Consider the following 20835-nt stretch of genomic DNA (forward strand, 5'->3'; position numbering starts at 1 on the left):
TGAAAAGGCAGAAGCTTATCAAAAGATAACGACCACCAAGAACCACTACAAGAATGCTAAAAATCTTATCCAGTCTTTCTAGAACTACAAACTTTAATCCCTTATTTGTCTTTCTAAACTTCCTTCTTTCTTCTATAATGGTCATTGCTTGTTATGTAGATCACCTCCCTGATGGTGATAGACTGAGCCCATGAGCAAGCTAATTTCATTGATATTCATTCCTGTGCTTTTGGAAAACATATATATACTGGTCACAAACTCAAAGAAAATTACACTCAGATTTTCACTCTTGAAGTGTGTCTGTTTGTCATTTCTTTCACCGACGCCCTGACCACCCTGCACGCTTCTCTCAACCCTGAGGTGGCCTCATCGTCTACTGCTGTGCTGGTCCGCAGCAGAAAAGAGTATCTGCTTTGAGAGTATTTCTATCGGGAACAACATATCCAGGGAAAATCACTGGTATCTTATTTAGAACAAGAGAAGAAATAAGAGTAAACAATGTTTAAATAGAATTTAGCAAACTGTGCCAAAATTTTTAAACAGTTCTTTAAATCTCGCTCTATATATTATTAAATGTTATGCAAACACTAGTCATTTATGCTTAGTCATTTTATACTGAGTTCCATAATTGTATACAAAATATCTGAGTAAAAAGGTACATTCATCAATACAGATCACCTAAACAGGGTGGGCTAAGAAAGAAACACATAAACAAATTGAAATAATCCATACTGGACATCCAGCTTGATGTCCTTAATTCTATGGTCAATGAAGGTCATGACCTAATGTCCCTTGTACATGGTTCCCCTTTCAGATAGTAACTTTGCAAGCCATAATTACCAGCCCTCTGACATTACAGATTCTTTTACTTTTTATTGGTGGGACATAGTTAGACTGTACTCAGCATTTCTACTACCTTGAGGTTTGCTCAACAATGGAGGTGAGCTAGTAATCACCAAGGTAAGACAACTACTCTGACTCCAAGGCTTCCCCAGGGCTCTTACCTGGGTTTTATATGTCTCAAATGCAGAAAATCTACAAATCTATCTGCTAGTAAAGACCAGCATCTCTTAAATGGGAGCATGGACCACATTATCAGGCTTACCTCCTTTCATCAATCTTAATAACCCCACTTTTTATAATGGCATGCAGGCTATTACAGCAAGGGGAGGCAGAGCCAGAAAGTGAAGATAAAAGATACTGTGTAATATGCATATACATTTATGATCATTTGTCCCATTAAAAGAGGTTTCAGATAATGCTTTGCACCCTACTCTGTGGAGGTATCATATAGTCAAGAAATATTCAGCCAGCCAGACTGGACTGTTGCCTTGGTGAAGGGGGAGTTCTGGTGTAGGATCATGTTGAACTCATGCTTTAGCAGTAAGAGGTCAAAGTTCTGGGACTGTACTCACACAGAAATAGTAACAGTAGCTATAAGTATTAGCCTGGGAATAAAAAACTCCCTCTGGTACATTGGCATCAGGAACCCAAGGCTTTAGAGCAACAGCAAAAATCACTGAACTAGGGAAGCAGCACGCAACTCAGCAGCTTTATTCTTGCTGTGTTTCCCTGAATTGTTACTTACAGGTTCCCGGCCATCCATGGCTTCCATCCAGAGCCTCCGGTCCTCTTCCGACATCGCCTGCATGGTGATAACCCCTGGCCTGCAGAGAGAGGAGGACATGAATGTGAACCCAGTGTCCGAAGGAGAGAGAGCCTGGCGAAGGTAAAACTTAAAGAAACACCTGCTGTGAGAGGTTTCTGGGGTTAACAACACCGAGAGAGGTACACCACTGGCTTTCTGAGCCACTGTTCAGTCTCACTAAGCAAAGTCATCAATAAGCCCATCTCCTTCAGGGGCCAGGATGAAACATAGAAGATAAGACCCTACCCAGGTTAGGGTCACAGAGCAGTAAAGCAATTCCTATAGACCTTGTTCAGATCCTTGAGATCTTATTCATTCCTATTCTCCAAAATACTTCACAAAGTGTTCACTCATAATAGGAGAGCAATAAATAATTATTGAAGGAAAAGGAAGGAAACATTCAAGCTGGGGGGATCCCAATCTACTAACTAGTCCAATATTTCTAAACTACTCTTGACATGGAGAAGTTTTATAGAGGTAGTCGGCTTTGTAGTTGTGATTAAACATATGTAGTATTTTTTGAAGAATGAATAAATTGAGGCCTCCCTGGTGACACAGTGGGCTGACCGCAGCACTGTGAAGTTGTCCACAGCCTCTGCAGCGCCAGTTTGACTCCCGGCTGGCCAGGGAGATTCCCACATGGCACGGCAGACCTCTCCTTCTCGCCGGCTGCTCCCCGCAGCAGTGTATTTCAGTCAGTCTGCCTGTTCTGCTCCCTGCTCTGTCTCTGATGAGTTCTCTCACCCTCCCGTGCCTCTGGCCTGTACCCCAGTTCTTGTATAAATAAATAAATCTTTAAAAAAGATTTAAAAAAAGAATGAATAAATGCCACATCAGGTGCAAAGTGTTTTACAGGCATTAGCTTTTTCACTCTCACTGAAATTGGCTTACTCTTTCAAACTGAACACAAACACTCCAGAAAGCATGCACAATACCAAATGGTGTTTGTTGTGTTCCCATTACAGATGGCACTCATGAGAAAAAGATACTTGTGTCATAAAACAGAACTTGAGAGAAGGGGCTAAAAGCTCTGTATGCTCATTAAGCAGAGTTCTTTGCTTAGGTCCACAGATGGGCCCCAGAGACTCCATAAACCACCTCCCCCTCCTTCACCCCTTAAGGTATGTGGATTTTTCTGTAAAATCAATTCAAACTGTTCATCAGGTTATCCAAGAAGGTACCAACTCAAAAAGTTAAACACTGCTGACTCAAATCCTCATCTTTAAAGTCTGAGAAAGGGGCCTCCCTGGCGGTGCAGGGGTTAAGACGCACCCTATGAAGCAATCCGCAGCCACAGCAGCACAAGTTCGATTCCCAGCCAGTCAGGGAGAAACCCACATGGCGGGTCAGACCTCTCCTGTCTCGCCCGCTGCTCCCCTCAGCAGTGTACTTCAGTCCTTCTGCCTGTTCTGTTCCCGGCTCTGTCTCTGGAGAATCCTCTCACACACACCACCCACATCTCTGGCCTATACTCCAGTTCTTGTATAAAAATAAATAAATCTTTAAAAAAATAAATAAAAAATAAAGTCTGAGAAAGCCTAAAGAAAGAAAGAGGTCCAATAAGCAAGCCTGAGGTCCATAGAGACTTACTTATGTTGAACATGTTTTAAATATCACATTTGCTTCTTTTTATTGATCAACCCTCAACATTGCCTAAGAAAAAAGTTTTCAAAGATATGAGCATGTAAATACTGAAGGGCTGTTATTTAAGGGCACTGAGGTGCAGGTGTGATGTTGTGAACCTGTGCGGGGGAGAGAAAAAGAGTGGTGAATGTGGGTGGGAAGGGTGTAAGCAGGTGTCTGAGTGTTTGAGCATGAGAGGCAGGTGATGGGAGGGACAAGGGATACAGAGTTCTTAGGAGCAGTCATTCCTATGAAGGCCACACTGAGCCCTGGCACACTACAGCAAAGATGACTCAGGAGATACAGTAATTCTGTAACAGGGTGGTCCCCAGGAAAGGGGGAGGTTCCCTGCCCCACCCAAGGGAGGGTGGAGCTGAGCAGGAAGAGAAGAAGCTGCAAGAAGAGACTGAGGAAGAAAGGAAGCAGGATGGAGCAAGGAGACTTGGAGGAGGCGCATGGAGCCTAGAGACACGTAAAGAAACTGTGCTTGTCTTTTGGTCGTGGACGGGGTGACACAGATGTGGGTGAGACCTGTGGGGAGGTGACAATGGCAGCTTTTATCTTGATGTTGATTTTGCTCTTTTCCTTCTGGGCTTGTCCGGTTGTTTGTGACCCTTTTCTGTGGGTCCCCACTGGAAGATGTTTTAGACTTGTGGCAGGCTTTGGGGCCTTGCTCTGGGCCGACCCCATATGGATGGAGTTTTACCCACGAGGGGATGGGTAACTTTGGGTGCTTCATTTAGAAACTGGACTCTTTGCCTCACCTGTATTGTTTCCTAGTTTAATTAAAGTTCCTTCCCATTAAAGTCTCCTATGTTTTGTGTTGATGCGGCGGATGGCAGAATCCATTTAGAATAGGCAGGTTTGCGGGGCTTGGGCTGACCCTCTCCCTGTCCTATAACAATTCCTCTCTCCACTAGCACCTGCCAGGGTTCTTCTTCCTCTTTCTCAGAAATTGTCATTCTCACACTCAAGTGCCCAACTACCACCATCAGCCCATTCGGTGTTCCAGACCTGCTGGATGTCTGCAGACTATCTGCAGCCAGGGCTCCACACAGTTGACCTATGACTTGGCAACACAGTGGTTGAATCTACCTTTCCATCTATTAAAGAGCCAAGCACAAAGCTTTAATGAATTTGAAATAGAAAGCCCATGAAGCTGCATTTTACTACAGAACTCTCAACTCCTTGGACCTGGAACTTTGTTGCTCAAAGTATTATACCTGAGGAGCAGCTTCAGAATCAAACATTCCCTTCAAATAGAAATTCCCAGCCCAACCCCAGACTGCTGGATCTGAACTTTTGGTCTGGGTCTGAGAACCTAGACTTTAAGCAATACCCTAGGTGATCCTGATGCACAGTCAGGTCTGAGGCCTGCTGTCTTGGGTTGCCCACCCATCCCTACCCTGTTGTTCTAGCTACCCGTGCACTAGAAAACAAAGACATCCTCCTTTCTACACTGGGGTCAAATAGCCATTATGTCTCAGTTCACTTTCTGCTGGATGCTTACCAGCAAAGAGTGAGACCACAACAGTCACCTACAATACCAAGATCTCCAGGACCTCGCAGATGTCACTTCAACTTCATTGCACACAGTGTGAAATTTCCAGCTGGCGTCACAAAGAGGAAGTTCAGGCAAACTCAGAGTCTATGAAGGGTGGGCCAGTTAGCCTTGGTAATCAGGAAAATCAGCAGGTTTTGTTTCCATTTCAAGAAGAAATATCAAAATACAAGCTCTTTTCCACAGGTAGCATAGTTCCCTTTTATTATGGGAGGGATAATGGAGAAGTGGATATAACATACTTAGTTCCAACCTTATAACCCTAAGTTCTGATGATTTTCGTTCAGCCTCATGGCTGTAGGTCCAGATCACAGTACTATCCTTCTAGATGTCTACAAAATACTTCTTCAGCTCCAAATTTATTTTCCTTCATTACAATTGAAACCACTACTAAATAAATCTCTTATATGTGAAAATTTCCCATAACCAAGGTCAAAGGGTCAACACTCTTTACTTTGGAATCAAGCATTAACTTCCTGTCCACATTTACCATCCCCATTCTTCTATTCCACAAAACAAAATAAAGCAAGCCAAACACTCCAAGACCCTACACTTTCTGTCAGTGCCTATATGATGGCACACTTTCACACCTCATACAGGGCACCAATTTAGTTCATGTTTGAAATGCATGTGGCCTTTCATAAGAAAAGAGGGGATTATCTCCTGCCACTCCCGCTGCTCCCCTCAGCAGTGTATTTCGTCTGTTCTGTTCCCTGCTCTGGCTCAGGTGAATTCTCTCACCCTCCCGCGATTCTGACTGTACCCAGTGCTTGTATAAATAAATAAAAAGGAGAAAAAAAGAGGGGATTAGCAAAACAGACAGAAGTCTCAAGGGGGAGAGAGGAATGAGGAAGGGAAAATACAAAGCTAGGAAAGAGAAATGGAGCAAATAATCAAGCTCTTCCTAACTCTCCAGAGAATTATGATATCTGCAACACAATCATAAAGGAACAACAATAACAATATAAACGCACCACCATGTGTCAGATGCTGTGCTGAACACTATATATAAAATAAATCATTTAATCTTCATAACTACATCATGAGATAGGCACTCTGTCATTACTCCCATTTAGCGGATGACACAGACAACTGAAGTTCAGCGAGGACAAGTACCTCGTCCACAGTGACAGGGCCAGGACATGAAGCCAGCAGTCTAACACTTTACCCTTGTGCAAAGATCACAGCAAATGTGAAGGTGCCACAGCCCCCAGACAGCACATGTAACCACCTCAGTCCTCAGCTGTCAAATTAGATGAGGCCAGTCTGCAAGAGCTTTAATGACTCCTACCTGGGATCAAATGAGAATGAAGGGGAAAGGGTTTTGTAAAAGCTAATGTATTTCATAAATACAGGGGCTCAGGACACCTTTGAGGCCAACAGCTAATGTAAGAATGCAACTGTCCAGTATGACAGTAACTAACTTTCTATACCAGAAAGCTCTACACGTGATTTTCTGCTTCAAAATATCCAGAAGATGGAAAAGCAATGAGTTTTTTAAAATGTAAAAAGCACAAAATATAAAGAAAAATTATAAATAAATTGGACTTCACCAAAATAAAGAGCTTCTATTAATCAAAAGATACTAAGAGAAGAAATGGCAAACTGCACAGTAAGAGAAGATATTTGTAATTTATATATCCAATGAGATGTGTATGTAAAATATGCAAAACTGCCAGCAAATAACTAAGGAAAAAAATGAACCCAATTAATAAAAAGGAAAAAAAAAAACAAAACAAAACTTGAATAAGAACCTCATAAAACAGGACAAATGGCCAACAGCATAAGAAATAGGGCTCATCAGGGAAATGTAGTATTACCAACAATGAAATAAACACATAAACACCCTCTTGAATGGAGAGTATTCAAAGATCACCAGTACCCTGGAATCAGGACTAGTTTTGATTCTGCTTTTTCTTGTCTGGTCAGAAGACTATGAAACTGAACCAGTTTCAGATAAGGTGGGCAAGTAGAGGAAAGTACACGCGTGGGGGATGTGTTATGGAGGATGTAAGCTAGGGTAGAGTGACCAGGGGCTATTGCCTGGGGGGCTCCATTGTTCCTGCGGGTCAAAGCATATTATCTCTATTTAATATCTGCCTGCTATTTTCAGCAGATACTAGTTTTCTAGTATGTTCCTCAGACCAGAACTTTTGCACTTGATGAGAGGCCCCCTGCATGACCCTACACCTAGCTGACAAGCAGGAACTCTGGGCACCAAGGCAATATCCCCAAGAGCAAGGGGAGCTGGGGATCCCACAAGATATAGCACTGAAAAGCATACCTCTACCACAAAGGAAGCCAGGAAGGGGTTGAAGTGACATGCAGGCTCTGACATCACAGCATTTCCTTTTTCCACCTGAGTAGCATGAAAGTGGCCTACTTCCCCCTTTTGGAATTAATGTCTAATAATTGATAAGGACAAAAAAGGGGTCTTGAGAAAATTCTAGAAAATCCACCAAGGAGCTCCCTCTACCCACCAGATGAGAGAAGGAATAAACAATGGATACTCCTTTCTAGAGCTCAGTCCTAAAATACAACTTAAAATACAGCACCTCCTTTTCATTCAGAATAAGTCCTCGGCTAGGGCTATATCAGCTTAAGAATCACGAACAAAGATCTGCAATTTTCTCTAAGCTGGTACTCCCCTTCTCACACCATAGAAGCGATGCAGAAAATAATTATTCATCTATCACAGAGAAAATTGCTACCCACCACCATTTCTCCTACAACTCTTGCTTCTCAGAATAGCCAAGAAAAGGCAAACGTAGTTTAGTAACACATCCAGGAGCCTGGGACCACTGATGTCAGCTCAAAGCCCTCTGACCAGCTAAGAGCAAATAGAATCACATCCAGCCCAGATTCCAGGGTTACTAGACAGCTTTCCTACTCTAATCTTATTGCTGAATCTGAGTCAACAATAGTGATCTCAGTGGCTTGGCAATTTACCCACTTCCTATTGGACAAGGAAATGCTATTACTAACTCCACCCCACTGAAACAAACACACATAGAACCTAACAGTACTGTTCTTTCTAAATTAACCTCCAAAGATCTAGGGTTTACTCATTCATAAGACTATAAATCTTCTGTTGGCAAGAGTTCATTCCCAGCTTCCATGAGCACCAGGGCACCGTTTAAGATCAAATTCAGAGTGAAAGGGCTGTGGCACCCACAGAAACACACATTCGCAGTCTGTGTTTGTAACCTGCCTCAATTTGTTCACATAAGGAAGACAGGTGAAAAGAACTGTGCAAGTGCCCAGGAGAGGATGTGGTATTGGCTTTCTAAAGAACTGCTGGAAAAAGTGATTGCAGTTCCTGGACAATTACAAGGGTTTGAGGCCAGCAGATCTTCATTTACACAAAGATACAGCCAAAGCTGTACAGAATGATCTTGTAGAACACATCTCCTCCATGTCTGCCCACAGGATTATAGACTCAAACATCTATAGAGACCAGTCACGTAAACAAAATGAGTGAAAGTGGATAAGAAATTCTTTACTCCTCAGAGGAAAACAGGCTTGATTGCATTTTCCTTAAAACATGGTGCCTTTTGGGTTTTTTCTTTTGCACTTTTATTTTTTGAGAGAAACAAAAGAGGATTTCCCCTCTGTGGGAAAAGCAACAGTGTTAAGTGCAAGGCAAAATGGCAGTCATCACCTGTCATCTTGGTGGAGAGAAGCAGGGCATGGTAGGGACTGCAGCAAAGAGGGAAGCACTGGCCCTACCTAAAAGCTGCATCCATCATTCAGCTTTATAAATATTTGGCAGACGTGAAGGCAAGATCAGCATTTACATATTGCTCTGATTTTATAATATTGCCCAAACACTACTAAAGTGAAGCCAAACATGCCTGTGGACCACAAGTTTTCATCTTCTGGCACCTTCATTTATCTTTCTCTGCCTCTTTCTATCTGAGCTGTGCCCCAGGTAATTATGGTGTGTTATAAGGTCATCTCATACCCTAAGATCTACAATGATGCAAGTCTATATTCTTGATTCACCTCAACTGGGTAGAGCACGTCCAACTCACCAAAAAAGCAGAAACTTGGGATACTTTCCCATTTTTTCCAATATTCAGTATCCAGTGTCATCACTGGAAGGCAACAGTAATCTAGAATTTGGAGATAAAAAGTTATGACTGCACAACAATACATGTTCTGTGATAATGAGCCATTGAAAGTCCTTTAGCATCACAGGAATGTGTAATATGTCATGATAACCTAGTAGGGTACAGGTAAGAGAGACAGAGAAAGTAAAAGAGAAACCAGAAGTTGCAAACTCATGCATGACCCACTAGCTGTAGCTGAGGTTTACTGAGTGTTTACTTTGGGTCAAGAACTAAACTGAGGAACTAACTTGCATTATCATTTCTTTCTTGAGGTAACTGTAGGTACTATCATGACATTTCTTTAAAAAAAAGAGACTCTGAAATTAGATGCATAATGTCACACTGCTATTAAGTAGCAAAATCTGAACTTGAAACCAGTCTGCCTGACTCTAAAGCAAAGCCCTTACCAAAAACCACAAGACTGTACTGCCCCCATGTGCCTGCAGGGCTCTAAGTCCACCAGCTCCCCCAGGGAGGGACTTCTGCCTGCCTTCCTGCTCCTACTTGTCTCTCTCCCCCACTTCTTTCTCACAAACACACATACAGACACACACACACACACACACACACACACACACACACACACCCTACCTTAAGAAGTTTTTAGAAGCCGGTTTCTAATGGATTATTTAAAAAAAAAATTGATCCCTATGAAAGAATGAATCATAACCTATTATAGCATACAGCACTGACCTCTTGGGAGGAAATGTCCTAAAATAAGTAGGACCATAGCAATAATAATAATGGACAGTAAATATTGCCAATTACATCACACAATTTCATATACTTTACTTTAAAGGAGACTGAATTCATAAAACATTGGGAAGCCCAGACAAAAGTCCAGAAATCTTTGGCACATTAATTTGCCATGTCCTCAAATGAAACAAATACTGACTGAATGCCAGTTATGTGCCAGTCATGCTGCTAGGCACCAGGGACACAGCAATAAGCAAATTTTAAAACACAGAACTAGGAGAAAGCATTATTCATTTCCAGGGTGAGTAAGACTCATGGAGAATGCAAACACATTGCTGTTATTGATAAGAAACTAAGAAAAACTAGTTTAACTCAAATCTTCTACTTCATTTATTAGGTATTTTTTACCATTACTATTCTATCTTAATAGGAACAGAAGCATACATTAAGTAGAATGTACTAGTTGAATTGTGTCCTGTCTTCAGATTTACGTAATAGCAAAATTTTGGTTAAGGTTTTTTTTAAACTTATTTTATTTCTAGATACTGGCAAAATAAACAAACAAACAAAAACAAACACCCGGCTATCGTCAATCAGCAAAACCCTAAATTTCACTGGTAGACTAGTGAGTAGAAATATGTTGCTTCATTCACCTTCCCTTATAATCTGTTAACTACCGAATCCAATTCTTATTTAAACCAGAATCCAATTTCAGTCAGACTCTGGTTTATCTTTTAAAAAGAAAAATATCAAGTTCAAACTACATGAATACTAAAGATTCCATGAACATCTCAATGAGCATATTTTACAGAATAGCCAAGAAGCAGTCCAGAAAGTATGGTATTCACCAACTCTACTCCCACCCAAGTCATGGAAGTCAGAGTACTATAACACCCTCTGAGGAAGGAAAAAGCCATTTCCTCTCTGGAACGTCAACGGCATTGAGACCAGCACTCTAATCCAACCAGCAGGAAGGCAAAATCAAATATTATTTCAAGCGGGGGGGGGGGGGGGGCGGGGTGAGGAGGGGAGGGAAGGGGAAGTTTGAAACCAGGAAAAATGGATTCATCTGTTGCAAGAGATAAAGGCACACTGCACCAAGAGAGAAAAGTGGAGCTGCCTGGTTCTCAGTGCACACTGACCACCAAAGTCACTCTTCTGTTTTTTTCACCATCTTCAAATAAGCTATGTCTGAGGCAAAGAATCTGACTCTTAAGTTCAGAGCGCAAGGAAAAGCAAAATATTTAAACAGAGGCGAGAGTGACTGAGCATGCTTACATATGTAGGGAAAAGGGTATGAAATGATCCATCACATAATGAGAAGGGAGAGCAAGTCATTCAGACTACCTTCCCTTTGAGGAATTCTATTCATGTGATGATTTCATCTATAGGAAACACACACACACACACACACACCACTGACTCCTTGTCAATGTATAAAAGACAGCTGTCTAGTTGTTACAAATCCATATACAAAACTGCCATCTAGAGGCTGATCTCTGAAATAAAGCTGTTACATAAGATGATCCCTTCTGGAAAACACAAGATCTTACTCTCACACAATCTCACAAAGACAAACAAGCACATGCAACATACACCACATACCAAACTGGAATCAGCATTCTTTTCCTTTTGAAACTATAAATTGGGAGGCCGAGCATAAACCTTTTTATCTTATATAGGAAATACAAACAATTAACAGGTTATTACATGTATAGTAAGAGAAGAGCAGATGGGACTATGGTGATGGTTCACAGGTGAATTGGTGGTGGGAATTTTACAGGGAATACACCTGAAAGGAGAAAGCATACAAGCACATATTATACAAAAATGAACAATGATGTAATATATATATATATAAATTTTAAAAATTATATAATAAAAAAAGTTCACAGGTCCCCCCCTAAAAAAAATAAAGAACTCTTTCCCCTTAGCAGTCCCTTTGCACATAAACACTTAATGCACTTGTATTCACTCAGTTTATAGAAGACTTGAAAAGTCATGACACTATTGAAAAAGGAATACCACTAAGATGAAAAAATGAACTCAGAAGTACCTGCTAAAACTAAGATTCATCAAAAAGAACAATGAGGTCCCAGGGGTTCAAGAAAAGGGGGAAAAAAAGTTACAACTGTTTCTAACAGAGGACTATAACAGAGAGGAAAATTATCACATTCCTTCTTCCAAACAGTCCTGCATAGTAGGGATGATTAGCTCCATCACACAGATGTAGTTTAAAGAACCTGACTTGACTTTCACAGCTAGTAAGAGGCAGACCCCAAATTCAAACCTGAGGTTGCTTCAATCTTTTACCTGCATCATGTAGTTTGCTAAAAATCATACTTGAAGTAAGGGTGGTGATGCTGGGAAGTTCTTTTCAATAAATCTTTCTATCCTCCACTATTCTCACTTTAATAAGCCTTCTATTCTCCTGGGGTTTCTTTTTGTCCTACCCATAGAGAAACACAAATTATGCATGTACTTGAAATTTTCATTTAAGTAACAACTAAAGTGAGTAAGCTCCTGTAGTCTCTTAGACAATAGTTTGCCAAAGTCCCAAAGGAAAGAACAAAATAATATCTCAAAATTGCATCACCATAAAAAAACAAAAATTGAACCACCACAAGCATACAGTGTTGTCTTAATAGCTGTATAAAATGATGTTATTCTACCTCTGGAAGTATATTACCTGGGGTACATATTTAGAATTGAACAGAGGTATATAAAACACATAATTAAATAACCAGTCAACTAATACAAAGAAGAGCAAACTAATACAAAGAGCTTTGCAAATGCACAGTGCTTGGTAGGAAGAGAAGAACAGAATTGACAGTGGGTGTGACATGCCAGCTTGAGGCTGGTTGAGAGGAAAGCTGTCTACCTATTTGTGGAAAGTTTGCAAATGAAGGAAGACTTCAAATTTGAACTGAATGAAAAAATCAAATGATGATTTTAAGAAGGAAAGTTGAATGCACTCAGGTACTTCATTAAACTTTGTGTCTCCACTGTCAACAGTTCAATAAATGAGGGAGGGGAGGAAAAAGTGAATACATTCAGAATATTCCAGTCATGTCCTCATTCTCTGTAAGAATGGAAGGGTTAAGTCCTATTTGTAACAATTTCCCATAGTATTCTGGCCCTCCAAGTTTTTGGAGCACTCATTATATTTATACTTTAGTTGGGGGGGGGGCGGTGTTTATTCTCAAAGATAAGATCGATGAAGGAAGGGACGATGCTTGCATTGGCCACTGTTACATCCTTAGCCCATGTACCCTTGTCAGCTCTGAAGTTGTCCCTTGCTGCCCACCTCTGGTATTTGCCAAAGCTGAGGACAGGGCATTTAAACTCATGATATTTTCAAATGTAGGTACTTCTGTTAGAGTCAGCAAGTCCTAGAGAAAAATAAAGCATTATAACAGTTTCCTTTCCCCAAGTATAAACACTGTCCCTCAAGAGACTACACTGATTGAGTATATCCAAAAGCAGCCTTTTGTTTCTATTACTTTCCATATGGGTTAGTGGCCCCTCCTGGAAAACATTTGGAAGAAAATACCCATGTGTCACTTACATCTGTGAGAAATTTCTTTAAAATAAACAAATCCAGGGATGTGGGCAAATGACTACCTCCATGATTTTTTTAGCTTAAACAAATTTTCTCCCTGCATTTGCTCATTAACGTCCATAAGATACTGCATGGTCAACTTAATTATTCAAAGTGACTGAAGACAGACGTTGGCAAGAATCAGCAATTCACATACCACCACCATTAGAGGCTGCTTTTAGATGAAATTCTACTTTGTCCTAGGAATTTCATAATAAACTTCCTCAAAAGGAGCAAATGCATTAAAAGGGAAAAATGATCAATTTAGTTTTTGTTCAATTAATCAATATAAAATATAAGCCTTTGAATGCACATTGCTATGGCAAGGTAAGCAAAAGGCAACAAAGAATCCTTCATTTTTAAGGTCTAAAAAGCTAAGGAAAGTTTAGGTTAGTTTAGAGAGTATCCAAACTAAGAAAGATAATATATGTGAAAGGTAAGCTCTGTGGAGTGAGGTTCCCTGCGTTAGGATGTTTAAGAAGAAGGTATTGCGCCATCCACCTAAAGGCTTCCAGGGCATTCCTGGTGCTTCCTGGACAGACCCTCCCTGTTTAATTCTGTATTCCTTTGCCAGGGCTGCTGTAAAAAAGTTCTGCAACAGAAATGTATCATCTCACAGGTCTACAGGCTAGAAGTTCGAGACTAGTGTCAGCAGAGTGGGCTCCTTCTGAGGTATGCCTCTCCAGGGCTTCTGGAGGCTTGCTGGCAATCAGTGGAATTCCTCACCTTGAAGACAAGTCACCCCATTTCTGCCCCTCCCTGTTCTCCCTTTGTGTAGGTCTGTCTCTGTGTCCAAAGTATCCCATTTTAGAAAGATAACAAAGTATTCTATGAGGGCCTCCCCTAACAACTTCATTTTAACTTTGTTATCACCGTATCCATTTTCAGATGCTGGGGATTATAATTTCAATATATGAATTTTGGAGATGCATGATACAACCCATAACAAATACTTTCTAGGAAAATAAGAAAATATTCTTTGTAGCATGTGGTGGCAACACCACAACAACTCTAAGATACAGATTTTCATTTAAAGCCACATCCTATTCTTAATGCTAGAGTTTGGAAGTTGAATTTAAACACACACACACACACACACACAGAAAATTCAAAGAAACATCACAATGATTTTAATGGACATGTTATCTTAATCTAAGCAATTTTATGGCTGGTATTAAAGAAATATACAAAAGTTTCTATTGACTTTTACTTTTCAGTGTTGGAAACAATACCCTTTTGAAGGAAAGCCAAAAACATTAAGAGCTAATACCAGCCTGGAAAATATTTGCTCAGAATAGTCCAGGGGTCTTCAGCAATTGCTTGGTCTGAGTCTCCCCAAAACTAATTCTGCATAAAGGGGGGAAGTCAGGTACTAGAAAAAAAGGGATAAATAGGATATGGCCTTTGAAATTATATGCAAGCAAGTATAGAATAATGTGGTATACAGAGAAGACCTACTTTTGAGGCATCAAAAGTAGAACTTAAATGGAAGAATTTAAAGCAAGTTTCTGGAAGGTATTCAGTATTGGAGAGAACCTTTGACACACAAAGTTCAAGAACTGTGGATCTAAACCCCAAAGCCCTCAATTAGCACTGAATTTGATTTTCTGCTCATTCATGAGTCAAAATCACAACAGTTCTTCCTGTAAATGTCAGATATTAACCCTTTTACATCAGAATTTGAGGACTAACAAACTGTTCAACTGATAAATGGCACTACTGTCTTAATTTCTTACTCATGCTGGTCTCCCGTATTAAAAATAAATGAGAGTCATCTTAAAAACATAAGGTAGAAATGTAGAGAAAAAAATCAGCATCTGTGGAACACCTACTATGTGCCATGGAACTGACGGGGCTCCACTTGCACTGTTTCTTTTGACTCTCAGTCATGTGAAGAAGTCTAAAGGTCACAGAGCAATAAATACCACAACAGAATCATTTTGTGACACTCACCTACCATTTAGTTTATGGAGTCAAAAGCAAGTGATTATAGTGGGAAAGCACTTCTCAAATTTCACAGCCTGCAAACTGGACACTTGAGTTGTGCCTCTTAAATTTCTTGAGTTTCAAAGGGAACAAAGTTCCCTGGAATGAGTTCCTACTAACCTCAGTTCCAATTCCATCTGAGCCTTGGGGGTATATGACCTCACCCTCTAAACATGGCTTACTCATGTGTAATGTGGGGCACGTGGAATACTGTTTCCCTGCATTGTAGTAAGGAGTACAGGAGACAGTTGTCATCATTGTCCAGCTTCCAGAATGTTCTCTCTTACTGTCATTTCCCTTACCCTTCCTCTATCTTTAATTAAAATGTGGGGGTTTGCTGTGGTTGTAGTCCTCAGTGTTGTTCTGATAAAGTAACCTGTATCAGAATCCCCTTTACTTCTAGCAAAATTCTTCTCCAATGGGTATTAGGCTTCTCAGTAAAGGAGTCTGAGAGTTTTGTTTTGTTTTGCTGTTGCTTTTATAATGAGTAACTAAAGAGTGAATATAATGAGTAAATAAAGAGTGAATAAAGAGTGAATAAAGAGTAACTGAAGAATTTATTGAAAACGTAGACTTCAGGGTCTCACTTCCACAACATCAGACTGGGTAGGTGTGGGGGAGAGACCAGGAAGCTGTGGTTGTGACAAGCTCCCGTAGATGCCATGGGCAGGTGGTCCTCACCACACACTAGTAGACACTGATTCAGTCAGCTCATAGCACTGACCTCCTGGAATATCACTTCCTGAAGACTATGGCTCCTGTTACCAAACAACATGAAATACCTACCAGCACTGAAACTAAAAAAGACTTCAACCTTAATAGCCATAGCACTGCATATTCAAAGTCAAATAAATCACACTTCAGCATAAAAGCATAAAAATGTTTCCATGTTCTATAGTTTACATACTATTGGAGCATTTGGAAGCCTTGCACTGTTAAATACAATTATTTCCTCCTTTACTTCCACAATTTTTAGATACTAAACTTGTATCTAAAGTTTAGATACTAAACTGCCTCTTTAACAGAGTAGGCAGAGCTGAGAAATCTGTGGAAGGCATAAATTAAAAAGACAGGACATCCAGCAGCAATCACCTCCTTGCTAAAGGGCACTGGTACAGGGAACTTCTAGAGAACAGGACTCTGGGCAAAATTCCCAGGGATGCTGCCAGTGAGCACATGCAAATGCCTTTTCCTCCCCTCTTAAGTTCCTTCTTGGATGTCTGAGGGACATGCATAAGGATAGTGGGGTCAAAACAGGAAAAGCACAAGGAAAATACTGCCAAACTATAACATAATCTGTGAGTCTAAAAATGACAACCTATATAGAAAGGTGAGAGATGTCTGAGAATATCTCTGAATGTGTCAGATGTGTTCCCAAGAAGAAATGCGGAAGAGGCTTGGGCAAGCGAAGTTTCTTATATTCACAAGTCGTAGAAACAGGATACGTGGTACACCACTCAGTGTAACTGAGAAAGAACCAGTATCCAATGAGAGGCAGGAGCAGGAGGAGAGGAAACTCAAGGCCACAGCCTTTGCCAGAATTTCCAAGGAATAAGTGTCATCTTCCAAGGGAAAGGCAAGGCAGGACAGGGTAAAGTTGGTTGGTTACTTTGAATAATTTCAGGGGGCCCTAAGTACTAAGAACGTCACCTGCTGTGTGGTACCCAGGCCTTAATGACTAAGGCAGAGAACTATTGCTTCCTCAGGTGCATGAACCAGATGGAGAAGGCATGGCTCTGGATTGGTTAGTTTGCCATTAGTGGTACACTCTGGCTGAATCCTTCTCTGTTTCTAAGAACTGACTAACCCAGGTAGGTCAGTGTCTCCCCAATCAGAAAGGTTTCATTACAGAAAATGAAAAACATAAACACTACATTTGAACTGTCTACTCACCTCCTGCTTATTAAGAGAAGAGTTAGCAGCCTCATTATGAACCATAGCTGAAACCCTTCCAAGTCATGCCAACAGAACCAGAGACAAAACTTAGGGGAAACTGACTTCTCAAACCCACCCGGTGTGCTGAATGTGACACAACTGCTCTCAGCTTATAACTAAAACATGCCAAACTTTTACAGGCCTAATAAAGGGGGAAATATAGTGGGGAGTGTTGGCAAGGGCAGAAATGAGACAGATGCACTCCATGACTTTTAACTCCAAAGCAACTCTCTAGAACTTCTGGGGAAACTTCTAAAAGAAGAAAACACAGAAACAGAAGGCATCTTTCAACTTATTTCCAATCTAACAGAGAGTGGCAATGTGGGGCATGCTCTCTCCCAATAGCCATGCAAACAACCATCTCTAGGGACTACACATGTGAGAAGCATCAGATGGCTGTGCTTCCAAACAAACACATCTTCTGAACTTCTTTCATGGATGCCAACAGTATGCATTCCCTTCAATTTCATGCTTAGAATGGAGAGAAGAGGATTGTTTAGAAGAAGAACAACCAATTTTAATGTGAGGCAGGCTTTTTGTGATTCCCCTTTGTTTTTGTGATTCCCCTTTGCTACCCCACTTTAAGCTATCCCTCCATGCAACCCTTCTCCACCAACTTCCCCTCTTACATCCCCAAACATGGTGAAGGTTGAGCTATTTTTTTCCCTTACAAATTACATTTAGTCCTCTGCATTGAGAGTCTATCTATATGAAATACAAAATAAAGTCTAATAAGCATGCAAGACAAGCTAATTAACAACAAATAATAACAGCTTGTTTTTGTTGAGCATTTATTATGTGCCACTCTGCCAAGCATTTTACATGCATTATCTACTTGAATCTTTACAATGCTATAAACTAGGTAGTTACTACCTTCATTTTCCAGATAGGAAGTCAAAGTCCTGAGAGACTAAGTAACTTGCCCAAAATGACATGGCTACTCAGCAACAAAGTCAAAATTGAGACCCAAGTTGTCTGACTTGAGAGTCAAAGGTGTAATGAGTAAACAGCTCATTAAAAGAAAATAAAAAAAAAGTGGTTAGTTTCCATGAACTCCTGATCTAAGTTAAGGGGCATGCTTTCCCCCAAGGACCTCTCGCAGCCTCCAGCAGCCACGGTGCAGAGACATCATGCGACAAGAAGGCATTCCAAACCTGCAAACACAGGGAGGAGCACGCACCAGGTGGCACTGTCTCTGGATCCTCTAGAGCAGGGGAAAAGTGGCCAGAGGTAAATATCCCAAGGAAAGCAGAAGTACTGGCTTAACAAAATGGTGTGGGTTTCTTTTTAATAAAGGGGAGAAATGAAATGGCATTATATGATAATCATGCTGAGATTAAGAATCTTTATGCTAGCATTGCTGATCTTAGACAGCTCAAATAAGCTTAACATGTGACTTTCGTTAAAAGACTTAACCTGTTGCTAAGTAAAATGTCTTAAAGAATTGGAATGCTGTCAAACTAGCTTAACATCATGAAATGGTCCAACTTGATGAGACGCTGTAATTCTGGAGGAATGTAACACATAGCTCTCCTTCCACGGGCTGATTTCACAAGTGGTTTGTGATCTTTCTTGGGTGTGCAGACACACAGCAATAGATGAGACGCTGTAACTAAAAGCTGTCTTTTCCAAATTAAGTAAAACTTCTACCCTTACCTTTACCCAATTCCTTTTGAATATTTTCATAACATTTTTTAATTAACAAATTTTTCAAGCAAAAAAGCTCAAATAGCTAATACAATCAAGCTAAGTGGTTTCTGTACACTTTTTTCCAACCTCCTGAGACTTAAAACACATTCCACAGAAGGGAAGCCCTAACATTAAAATAAAACAAACTGGTGGCTGCTGAACCTACAAGAGGGGGGGAAACTATACTGATCTTTGCAAATCAGCAATAAGACTGAGGCTATTCCAAACTGAACATTGTCAGACAGATAGAGAAGTGAGGGGGAGCACCTGAAGTTTTGACTGAATGGAAAAGAAACCCAAATTCAGTAATATTTGTTCCTGAGAAAAGTGTGTGAGTTACTCCAAATTCTGTAATATTTGTTCCTGAGAAAAGTGTGTGAGCCACTCACCTGTCCACTGCTTCTACGTCAAAGCAAAACCTCTTCTCAATAGAGTCTGTTTTCCGCCGTGTGCAGGATTTCAGGGTGACTGACTCATCTTCTCCCTGTTGGGAACACAGAGACTGTCAAGATGAGGCCAGAACGTGGGCGCTGAGCTTCTCCAGGACAAACACGACACATAAACAAGAGTGATCATTTCCTTTTCTCAAACCTGAGTGTTCATGACCATAGGTGATGGAAAGTTGACAGTAAACTTTTGGCAAGAACCTCATGCAGCTGAAATTTATAAACCACGTTCAACTTTGAGCAAAACATCTTTAATATTAGTTGACCATCATGGCACAGCATCAGCCCAAGCTAGGTTAACTTTAGTTGCTATTGTTTTAAAAGGCTTAATTTTTAGGTTTCATAAGAGTTTAACAAGATGACCTTTAGGTCTCCTCTCAGGTCTGAGCTTATAAGGTGTCTTGGCTTAGTCATCACTTTTTCAGGGAAGCCTCCCTGGACCAGGACAAATACCCTCCAGACTCCAGACATATTCAAAGAGTAGCATGGAGTCTCCCTCCTTCACAGCAGTGCTCACAGCTGAAACTTTCCATTACTGTAGCAAAGATTCACACAACGTCTCTCTCCTCACTAGACTCTAGCTCCCTGAGGGCAGGGGCTGTGTCTGATTTTGCTTACATTTAAGTCCCCAGAGTCCAAATGAGCCCAGGAACAGAGCAGCTTTTCAACAAATGTTTTACTGTTAAAGCGTCACACTGTTTCATTATACTAGTGTATAATAAACAGCACATGTTTAAAGTGTATAATTTATGAGTTTTGACATCTGTAAAATTACTACTACAATCAAATTAACTAACATTTCCATGACTCCTAATTTCTTTTGTCTATTTGTCATTCATCCACCCACCCAGTCACCCCCAGGCAACCAGTGAATCTGCTTTCTGTCACTATAAATTAGCTTGCATATTCTATACTTTTATATAAATGGAATCCCACAGTATGTGTCCTTTGGTGTCTGATTTTTTTTCACTGAGCATAATTCTTTAGTGATTCATCCATGTTAATGTGCACATCAGGAGTTTCTTTCTTTGTATTGCTGAATAGTATTCCACTGTACAAAAGAAAGGCAACAGATTTTATCCCATAGCACTACAGTCATGCCTCACTAACAAGAGGGACACATTCTGAGAAATACATCATTAGGCAATTTTATCATTATGTGCAGGTGACAGAGTGTAGTTACACAAACTTAAACGGTATACACTCCGAGGCCCTATGGCAGAGCCTGGCAGACTGCCATTGTGTATGCAGTCCACCTTTGGTCAAAACATCACTAAGTCAAACAGGATGGCAATTTACAGCCTAGAAACATAAGGGTTTCTGTCCTTGATTTCTCCTTTTGGTCATGTAGGAATTTGTTAAGGTTCCTGCCAATTTTTTTTTCCAAATTAGAAGGGAAATCTGCAAACTTGTCTAGTTTGTTGAAATAATAGGAAATGAGATGGGCGTAAGGTAAACCTTAACCACCCACTAATATCAGACTAGCACACAAAAGACAGAAGACCTAGGAAGAGAGAGTTTATATTCACAAGCCTTGT

At 40.6% G+C, this 20835-nt stretch overlaps 1 protein-coding gene across 5 annotated transcripts in view; it reads right to left on the minus strand.

The window, feature by feature from the left end:
- ARHGAP26 (Rho GTPase activating protein 26) overlaps nt 1–20835 on the minus strand; it is a 506434-nt gene that overhangs the window by 270244 nt on the left and 215355 nt on the right. For all 5 annotated transcript variants that reach the window (XM_054694289.1, XM_054694290.1, XM_054694288.1 and 2 more), the window contains 2 exons: nt 19241–19335; nt 1589–1667 (listed from right to left, as the gene is read on the minus strand). In XM_054694289.1, coding sequence (XP_054550264.1) covers nt 1589–1667; nt 19241–19335 — 174 coding nt within the window. The remainder of the gene's footprint in view (nt 1–1588; nt 1668–19240; nt 19336–20835) is intronic.

Source organism: Talpa occidentalis, unplaced genomic scaffold, assembly GCF_014898055.3.
Source record: "Talpa occidentalis isolate TD23 unplaced genomic scaffold, MPIMG_talOcc4v2.1 talOcc4.13, whole genome shotgun sequence".
In the NCBI taxonomy this organism is placed as follows: Eukaryota; Metazoa; Chordata; class Mammalia; order Eulipotyphla; family Talpidae; genus Talpa; species Talpa occidentalis.